The sequence below is a fragment of the Ailuropoda melanoleuca genome, chromosome 10 (assembly GCF_002007445.2).
Source record: "Ailuropoda melanoleuca isolate Jingjing chromosome 10, ASM200744v2, whole genome shotgun sequence".
Taxonomy (NCBI): domain Eukaryota; kingdom Metazoa; phylum Chordata; class Mammalia; order Carnivora; family Ursidae; genus Ailuropoda; species Ailuropoda melanoleuca.
In genome coordinates this window covers 38040258-38049839 of record NC_048227.1, presented here as the reverse complement: position 1 = coordinate 38049839, position 9582 = coordinate 38040258, and the positions used below count along the sequence as shown (strand labels likewise).

Sequence of the window (9582 nt, the reverse complement as noted above, 5' to 3'; positions counted from 1 at the left end):
CACCGTGGGGAATGGACCCAGGGGACCTTCTTGGCAGAGGGAGGCAAACAGCTGCCTCAGGACTGTTCCCAGACTCCTTCCCAGGAGCCTGTTCACTTCTAAAAGGGATGTCAATCTTAAGGGTGCTTGGGGGTGGCAAATGTATGTGATAAAGGTGAAGGTAAAAGCCCCAGATCCATTCGTCTGGAAATTAAAATCCCCACCTCTATTTTTTTTGACGAGGTAACCGGGAAATCAACATTTCTAGGATTCAGAGAAGCCTCATAGTGTCCAGCACAGCTTGCAGGTGCAGCTGGGGGTCTTTAGCCACATTTCCTGGAGATCAGAAGGCGGAATAGAAAGAAATGGAAGTTTTCAGCTCAAGATGGCAAAGAGTGAACATCTGGACCGTGGAGGAAGGATACAGGAAAGCTGATGGGAAAACCCAGTGTTGGGGCTTTGAGACTGACAAGGAGATAAGAAAGGAAAGCCCAAAATAAGCATCAGGAATGGAGAAGGGCCATCACCCCAGAGAGGGGGAGTTCCTGAAGTTATAGGGACATGCGGTGAACAGTGTTGAGTCATGGCACAAGAAACCGAGTCGAACAGTTAGGAGTACTAACGGCTCGGGTTCCCCAGGCCCCACCTGGGCCAGTTTTAGAAATCCGTGACGTTCTCGGATTCATCACCAGGCGCATCCTCCTGCAGAGCCTCTGGGCCCTGAGGTGTACGGACCCTGTGCAGCCAGCCGCCGACGGCCTGGGACCGTGCAGCATAGGGCCGTCCCAGTGCAGATCCAGGAGCTCCAGGGGAGAGGAGGCCGCACCAGGAACTCCATGCCCCTGTAGGTCTCTGATCTGAGTGGGGACTCTCTCAGCAAATGAGCAGACGCCCATGCCCCACGGTTGGGTGAAGGCTTGCATACACCCTGCCTCACACGTGGCGTGGGCTGCTGTCCCCGGCCCCTCGTACAGTGGCTGGATCGAGAGGGCTTGGCCCCCCAGGGTCAGGCCCCTCCCTTGGACCTTGGTGCTCCCCCATCCCCCTTAGGTTTTGGAAGGTGAGGGCAGCATCTCTGGCATGTTGACCTACGCCTGACCCCCTCGGCTTCTGCCACGTCTGTTTCTTACCAGCTGCGAGGAAAGAATGCACTCAGTCCACCTGGACACAGCTGTCTGGTGGCCCCTCACACCTGGGTGGCTGGGGAAGGGTGGACTCACATCCTGTGTCCCTGAGCCCCCAACTCCTGAGGTTTCTCTGTGTTGACCAAGAAACAGCAGATTCCAAGAGAGGGCAGTGTCGGGCAGAGCTGATGCAAACAGTCTGGGTCTTTTTCCTTCATGAGGCCCACGCTTAATCCAGGCCTGTACTGGGGCCTCTTGCCACTCGGGGGTCAGGCCAAGCCCCCACCGGCCTGGTGTGTGGCCACGAGCAGCTTGGGCCCTGCAGGGGTGTCAGTGCAGGAGCTGCCAGCACAGAGGCCCTGTGTCCTGGTAGGCCCGTGGGGTGACCTGCTGACCCCAGGCTTGTTGTCAGTGATGTGGGGGAGCCACGGGAGGGTTTTGAGTGGAGGAGGGATGCGGTCTCTCCAGAGGCTGTGGGCCTCAGGATACGCTCTTTCTGCTGACTCCTGGATGGAGGCTGGGGGGCCCTTAGCCTCTGGAAGGGTGGAGGCTGGGGGAGGAGGTCTGATGGGGTCTCTCCTGTCAGAGGCCCCAGTGCCTGGACCTGGAGTCCCTGCAGTGGCCCCCAAGGAGAGCAGATGTTTGTCTTGTCCCAGGATGGGTATGCCCCCCAGGCCTAAGCATTGTGTGTCTCTTAGGGGGTCTTGGGAGAGTGGGGGTGGGGAGCAGAGCTGGACTGAGGCCCGGAGAGGAGCCCCCAGGTAGGAATTCTCAGTCCCTGGGTAGCAGTGAGCCCAGAGTGCAGCAAGAAGGGCTGGCAGGGTGGCCACCAAGCCAAGCTGTAAGCTCCTTCGGCCCCCTGCCCACTCTGGTGCCCCCACCCAGCGGCACAGCTCCCGGGACAGCCCCCCAGGAAGGGCTGCCCAGGCCATGGCAGGCTGGTGGTCAGCTCCATGCGGCTGCCGCGGGCAGACTTGCTGGCTCCAGGCTCCTCATCTGAGGCCGCGTCTGTTCTGAGACAGACACAGGGAGCCTGTTTTCCTGCGAGCAGGAACACGGCCTCTCTGTTGGCACCTGGACTGGCTGGCCCCCCAGGCGGGCTGTCGGGGGCGGGTGTTCCACACAGACCACGCTTGTGCCCACCTCGGCTGGGCCTCCTGCCTGAACCACCTCATTCCCGCCGGGACCTTCCCTGGTGCAGCCAGGCCCTCTGGACTGTTGCGGGGGAAGGGAGGAAGGGGTGGGTGGCGGCTCCTGCTAGGCTGCGGAAGAGGGGAGGACTCCCTGGTGACCGGGGTGGGGGGCTGTGCCACCTGGTGCTTGGCTGGGGGTGCAGCAAGAATACCGCCCCTCGGGTGGGGGTTCTGTTTGCTCACGGCTAACATCAGGCAGTAAAGATTTGGGGCCACACCCCACTTCAAATGGCAGAGGGCCCCAGAAGGACCGCCAAGCAAAGAATAATCTAGTCAGTCAGAACTGCTGCTGTGGGCACTCCCAGGGCCCAGGCCAGGGCTGACGGCTCTCATGTCCCCAGCTGAGCCCCCTCTGCAGGTCAGGGAGTAGGGGGACGAGGAACAAAGGGTTTCTGTCCATGCCTCTGGACGCTGGACCTTGGGGAGGCACGAAGGCTCCATGAGAAGGGGGTGGGGAGGACCGGGAGCCTTGGCTTCTCCCTTTCCCAGGCCTATCCTGGACGTGGGGGGACAGCCACGGGGGGCTAAGAGCACGGGCAGGGAGTGGCACTTCCTTGTGGCCACACCGGATGTGTGATGGGGTTCAGCTGCCCGGGCGTAAGGGCCCGCCTGGGTGCTGGTGGACGCCGCGGGGCCAGGGTCAGGTGATTTATGTATGAAAGGAGGGGACGCGCTGGCTCAGGGACCCTCTCCTCTCTGAGCCGGCTTGCCAGGTCTGGGAGCAGGGCAGCGGTGCTGGACACATGGGACTTCACTCAAACAGCAAGGCCTTCCTGCTTTATTCCTCCGTGCACTGGGGCCGCTTCTAGTCCGGTTCCGGGTACGGCCACTCCCGTGACCGGAAGTAGTCCTTTAGGTCTCGGAGGCTGAGCGGGGGGAAGTAGGCGCCGATCTTCTTGCGGACCCACCACTTGCCCGCGGCAGCGTGCTGGCCCCCGGGGCGGCTGAACTTGTACCTGTAGTGCTCTCCCCGGACCCACCTGCAAGGAAGACCCCACGTTGGGTGGCCTGTCCCTCTGCGTGCTGAGGTGCCACTCCTCAGAGGAAGAGACTGCCAGGCCCTGCCACGGGGAGCGTGGGGGCCCAGGCGACGTCTGGAAAAGGGCCAAACACTCAGCTCCGGAACCCGTTGGCACGGAAGGGGTAGCCCCCACCCCTTAAGCGGGCCAGGAGTGCGCGAGAAAGGGGCTGGCCCAGAGCCTGGGGATCTTTGCACCCAGGCACGTTTTCTGTGGTTCTGAGCATGGCTGAGGGTGCATCTGTAGGAGAAGCCCCGAGAGGCTGCAGTGCACGGGGGTCCCGTCCAGGAGGGGAGTCCTACCTGGGAGGTGCCCTGTCCTTGAAAGGGTTGAGGGCCAGTAGGGACAGAGCTGTGGCGTCGTTGGCCAGGAGCTTGCCTGCCAGGTGGATGATCCACTCATTGTGCTCGTAGGTCTGGGGGTGAGAAAGGGAGAGGGAGCTGGCTCCAGGCACAGAGCCGGGGACGCAGGGAGCCCTCAGGATGAGGCCGGCCAGCTGTGGCCCCGGGGCCCTCAACTCCCCGCCTGGTCACCCTCAGATGGGGTGGGGGGTTAGCCTCTCCTGGATGGTGGGCGCACACTTGCTCCCTGCTTGGGCCTGTTGGGCAGGTGTCTGTAGATGGTTCCTCTGTGGGGTGGGCTCTGCAGCACCGTCCTGTTCTTGGGGGGAGCAGGTGCTGGCCTCTCAGTGTTGTCACCTGCTAGCCCTGGGGTCTCGCGTTGAGTGACAGTCTTCACAGACAGATGGGACAGGGACAGCCCCGCCAAGCCTGTCTTGTTATCTCTGGTGGAAGGGCTCAGAGGAGCTGGTGGGGACAACCCTGGCCCTCTGCACCCACAGACCTTTGTGCAAGGGTGTCTGGGCAATGTGGAGACACCCAGGTGACGGGGGGGCACTCACTGCTCTCCAGACGCAGAGGTGGAGCCTGTGCGCTCAGAGACCACCAAGGGAAAGACCCGGGAGGAGGATGTGGCCCAGGGGGGTTGGGATTCTGCCCTGGGTGCCACGCACTGCACCCGGCCTGCTGTCCTGGGTGCGGCGCCGGAGGGTCGAAGATGCCTCCTGTCCCACGTCCGCGAGGCCGGGGCAGGGCGGTGTCAGATGAGGCAGTGACCTCACCCCCGCCAGCCACACTTCGGGCGTCCCCACCGAGATGGCTACAGCCTTGGGAACACCGACCCAGGAGGGTCGGGGCAGGAGAGGCCCTTACCTGGAAGGCCGCGAACCACATGAGCCAGTCCAGGCGGTGGTGGTAGGGGGAGATGAGGCATGGCCGCCGCCCTGGGTCACCCGGCTTGCACTTGAATTCATAGTCTTCCCACACGGCGTCTGGCAAGCTGGCGTTGGGGCTGGCTGTGCCCTGCAGGATGACCTCTGTGCGCTCCTTGGTGATGCTGTGGGGAGACCGGGGCAGGGGGCCCTGGGCACACGAAGGCGGCCGCTGTGCCTCTGTACCCTAGCTCCCTTTCCGAGTGGACCAGGGTGAGGGGCTGTCCCCCTGGGTCCCACAGGTGCACAGAATGGACAGGGCAAGGGGCGGCTGCACCCATACCTTCCGAAGGCTCCGTATGTGTTGACGATCCTGAGTGGGTTGAAGGAGGTGTTCATGACCTGCGTGGGACTCAGCAGGTTGATGACCACAGGGACACTGAGCCAGGCCACCAGGACGCCCAGTGCCACGTGCACTGCCCGCCGCACCATGCAGCCTGGTAGGGGGCAGAGGGGGGCGGTGGGGTGAGCTCTGCTCTCGGGCCTAGACCCTCGCCAGCCCCTTACTCCCAAGCCGCGACTCTGAGGCTGATGTGGAAACTCACTGTCCACTCACCGTATCTCAGGGTGGGCCGGGCCCCTCGGGCGGTCTCCTCCTGCAGCTTCAGAACTCGGTCCTTAAGGGCGCCGGGCCCGGAGGGAAACAAGAACCCCAGAGTGGCGTCGTCGAAGCAGGCCACGCTGGGCACCATGGTCAGCCAGTTGAGGAAGCTCAGGTTCCCGCTGATGATGAGGACCACCTGGAGGGGACGGAGCTCGCTGAGGCCCACACCCGGGCGCACTCTGGACGGGATGTGGCGGCTGTAGCGCTGGCGTAGGGGAGCGACACCCGGAGGGCCGGCCCTTTGAGAAGCGCACACGTGCCCGTGCCCGTCCCTCCACAGGCTGCGTGCCTGACTCTCCAAAGACTGGCCCCGCGCGCGTCCACGCCTCAGCTGATCTCGGAGGCGGCTTCTTGCTAGAGCCCTGAGCGGGACCGAGCCTGCGGACACCTCAGCTCCGGCCCCTCAGGCTGCCCGATTCCCCCCTGCAGAACTGGGAGCTGGCTGCTTCGTGCGATTTGATGCTGTAGTTGGTGTTTGGGGCAACGGCTATGGTGACTGTCAACAGGTACAGGTCTGCGGCAGCCCCGGGCACCTGTGCCCGAGTCATGTGGGAGGTGGACGAGGCTCTTGCCTGCCCACCCAGAAGTTAGGGGTCGGGGGCACCTGTCTGGCTGCCCTGTCCTCCACATCCGGCAGCCCCCCAGACACATCCACAGTGGCCATGCATGAGGCCGGCCTGGGCGTCTGCTGGGGTAGGCGTGGCTGACCTCCCCTTAGGTGCGGCTTCGCCGAGCCAACCTCCTGCATTTTCTAGGCACCGTAAGATGGCACTGGCCACTGTCCCTCCTCAGAGGCCTCGAGCAGCCCCGGCTGGTTCAGCTGCAGGGTCTGGGGTGACACATGGTCTAGGAAGTCCAAATGGGCCTGCCCTGTGTCCAAGTCCTGCTGGGCTCCTCTACGGACGAGCCGGATGGTGACAGTTTTCCCATAAGGTTCACCCCTAGAAACGACTCAGCATCTTGGTCTGAAGAACGAAGGTCACAAAGTCTCCGGGGGAATGGAGTGCCAACAACCTGGGGGTTTCCTGCACCCCCAGCCTGTTTTCCAGCCAGCTGCTGGCTGTCAGAGGGCTGCAGCCTGGAGCCACCTCTCAGGACTTCTGGAAGGTTCCTTCTAGCAGCTGCACATTTTGTCAATCGTTTTAGTGACTTAAAGATAACATCTCTGGCCTGGTTATGACTCTGTCATTGGGCCCTGGAGGGTGAGGATGCTCCTGCTGTGCCCCTGCCCTACCCACCCGCACCAGGCCCTCCGAGACCGCAGGCGGCACGGCCAGGGGCCCACGTGCACCCAAGGGGGAGGCTTCTGTGAGGGAGGTCTCCAAGGAGGCCCCGACGCCCTGGGGGGGCAGCTTCCCCACGCGTGAACAGGTGCCCCCAGAGCAGCACGGGCTCGGGAACCGTCAGGCACAGGCGGCGAGGAAGCGGCAGGAACCATGCATTCTGGCAAATCTGCATTACTTTTTAAGTCAGTTTCATTGAAATACACGAGAAAGGCACCCACCTTACGTGAATGGTTCAATGGCTTTTGACAGATGCTGACTCCTGTAAATCACGATAAATTCCAGAAGGTTCCACCTCATAGTCCCCTGGTGCCTGCGTTGTTAGTCCCCAACCCCCAACCTGTGACCTGTGAACTGGCCTCTGCCACCTGTCACTCTGCCTGTTCCTGAACTTGGTGGACACGAAACTCCGGCATCCACTGTCTCCCGGCTCGGGGTCCCGAGACCACCCAGTGGTGCGCGTGCCGTGGAGCTCGGCGTGCTGCCCCGCATCTGGGACGGAGCGCAGCTCGCGGGGGCGTCTGGCGCGCCTGCTGGACTGGGCGTAGCCTGTCAGGTGCGTATGGTGCCGTCCTCTCACGCCAGGTGCTTTCCCGACAGTATCTTTAGAAGGGGAGACGTCTGCTTTCCATGAAGTTCCGAGTTACCAGTTTTTGAAATCTTCACAACTAGTGCTGTGCTGTGTGTCCCGAGGACCGCTGTTTACTCCGGGGCTACGGCGATACAGATATCAAAGGTCGCAGGTCTGGCTGTTACGGGTGGTGGGGCGGCAGCCGGCCCTCTGCTCCTGCCCAGGAACTGACCCTGGGCAAGTCCCGCGGAGGCAGGAGGCAGCCCCAGGACGGGGCAGGAGCTGAAGCCGTTGCAGTGTTCACGAGCTGCTGCACGCAAGGAGAAGCCAAGACGCGAGTGGGACCCGGTGAGCTGGGCAGGGCCAGACAGACCTGCTTCCGGAGGGACTTTGAGGAAAAGATGAAACCGGAACACCACAAAATTGCCCCTGAGGCGAGAGGAGAAAAGCCAGAGTTCGTCCGCGCACGTGACCAAACGGATGTATTCCTGCAGCAGGTATGACCTTCGCAAGCCCACGGCCGTTTGCCAAGCAGGGCAGGCCCTCTCCTCGCGCAGGTGACCGGACAGGTGTGGCGACGCGGCCTGGCTGTGGGATGCCCAGCGTGGGGTGTCGAGGTCAGACCTCCCGGCACCCAGGCTCCTACTCCCCGGACGGCCCGTAGACGCCGGGAGCCGGTCTGCCTCCGCTCTCCTTTGCTGCTGCCCAGCCCCTTAATTCCTGAATTTTCATTACAGCCGGGTCCTGATCCTGGAGATCGGGGAGGGATGTGAGGTCACAGACGCCAACCTAATGAGGGTCTGGCAGGAGGAGCCGTGCTTTTGATGGGTCGTGTCAGTTTTATGGATTACGATGGCATTTTATGAGGTGTGACATGAGATGTGTGGATTCATGGCTCTCCCAGGATTAATTTGGAAAACTAGTGTTGGTTGTGAGCCCCCAAATAATGATTTCTCATTCGTCACTGTCTGCACGTTAACAGCCCCTGGGCCGCAGTCTGTCACACAGGCGGGGCCCCGGGCTGTGGTCCCAGCTGGCGGGCTGCTCTGGGCACGTGGGGCTCCTCCCCGGAGTCGGCTGCACGCCGCATCCCTGTGCCTCCTCCCCAGGCCAGCGGCACTCTGACACTCTGCTCAGCTCCCCAGTTTCTCCCAGCTGCATCAGCAAGTGACCGGAGGGACAAGTGTCCCTGAAGCTCGGCTATGCCTCCTCCTCTCAGGAGTCTTGGCCGTCTGGCAGCTCTCTGCACCTTCTGACGAAAGTTTGCATGTTTTATGTGGGGTCGATGGGTGGTCTGCTCCATCTGGACCCCTTTCAAGACGCTGAGGGCCTGGCGGTCTTGGTGCAGCTCTCTGGGGCTGTGGGGGGAGTGGGGGTACAATGGCAGAAGTTCCCTCCACCGCGCTGTACGGCCCCATTACAACTGGGACATTGAGCCTGCCTCCTTTCCCGATAGCCCACAGTGGGGTGCGTTCCCAAATTCCATTCTCTTGTGCTGGGTGGGGTGCTGGGCATGTGGGGAACCCTCATACCTGCCCCTCAGAGCCCCTCGCACTGCTGGCCACCAGCACCCCCGTCTAGCCACGAAGGGTCCATCTGGGCAAACCGTCACCCCGACCCTGTACTGCCGGGAGACACGGCCTCTGTCACCACCGAAGACCCTGCGGCAGCACGGCCCGGGGCCAAGCTCTCAAGGCGCAATGAGTCCAGCCTGCACACACACCGAGACACGGGCTCGCCCCTGGCCCCTCGCGGCCTTGCTGAGACCCCACAGAAACCCAGGCCCAAAGTCACTCACCGGAAAGGACGCTCACCGGCAGAAAACGCTCATTCTCCGCGCCCCTGTGTGTCAGGGAGCACAGTCCTAAAAGTACCAGGCGAAAAGCAGACAGGAATTGCTGAAACCTGAACTGAAATCTGAAGATGGGTTTGAGAAACCCTTGAGGGAGGACAGACAGACTGAGCAGCGCCAGGGGCTTCCTGATGGACCTTCACGAAGCTCCCCAAGGGGTCCAGGATGCCCCAGTGGGCTGACGTGCAGGCTCCCAGGGCTCTGGCGGTCTCGTGTCCCAGCATGAATTAGAAGGTAAGATCGCGTCAGCACTTAGACTGAAAGACGGAAAACACGGGGAAAGTGGTCCGCGGACTGCCACGCCTCCAGTCTGAGAGTGGAGGGCGTGGCACGTGTGGCATTTTTGCCACGTTCTGGGGCGGCCCAGATGCGGGGTCGCCCACTCACCTCTTTGAAACGGTCGGGCTGGGGGAGCAGGGCGACCATGTGGTTCTGCATAGCAGGTACCATCTGGAGGGGGGAGGGCGCAGCCACGGGGCCTGGCTCCCCTGAGAACTGAGCAGAACCACGTGCCCGCTGCCCACCCACGCGCCGGGTCTCCCTGAATTCCGTCTGCGAACACCCAACGGTGAGGACGGGGACAGAGAGCCCCAGAGACCCTGTCCAAGGTGCCCCTCTGTCTCCTCCAGCAGCTCCATCCTGTCGGCTTCCCTGGAATAATCCGAGGACACGCTCGGGCACACCCTT

The 9582-nt window shown here is 62.4% G+C and overlaps 1 protein-coding gene across 7 annotated transcripts in view; it reads right to left on the bottom strand.

Moving 5' to 3' along the window:
- Positions 1-3046: 3046 nt before the first annotated feature.
- Positions 3047-9582, bottom strand: part of LMF1 (lipase maturation factor 1) — an 89013-nt gene continuing 82477 nt past the window's right edge. For 6 of the 7 annotated variants that reach the window (XM_034670673.1, XM_034670675.1, XM_034670677.1 and 3 more), the window contains 5 exons: positions 5142-5325; positions 4869-5022; positions 4527-4710; positions 3618-3730; positions 3047-3276 (listed from right to left, as the gene is read on the bottom strand). In XM_034670673.1, coding sequence (XP_034526564.1) covers positions 3102-3276; positions 3618-3730; positions 4527-4710; positions 4869-5022; positions 5142-5325 — 810 coding nt within the window. In that variant the 3' untranslated portion in view covers positions 3047-3101. Of the gene's footprint in view, positions 3277-3617; positions 3731-4526; positions 4737-4868; positions 5023-5141; positions 5326-9582 lie in introns of all 7 variants that reach the window. The other variant, XM_034670674.1, reaches the window with a different exon arrangement.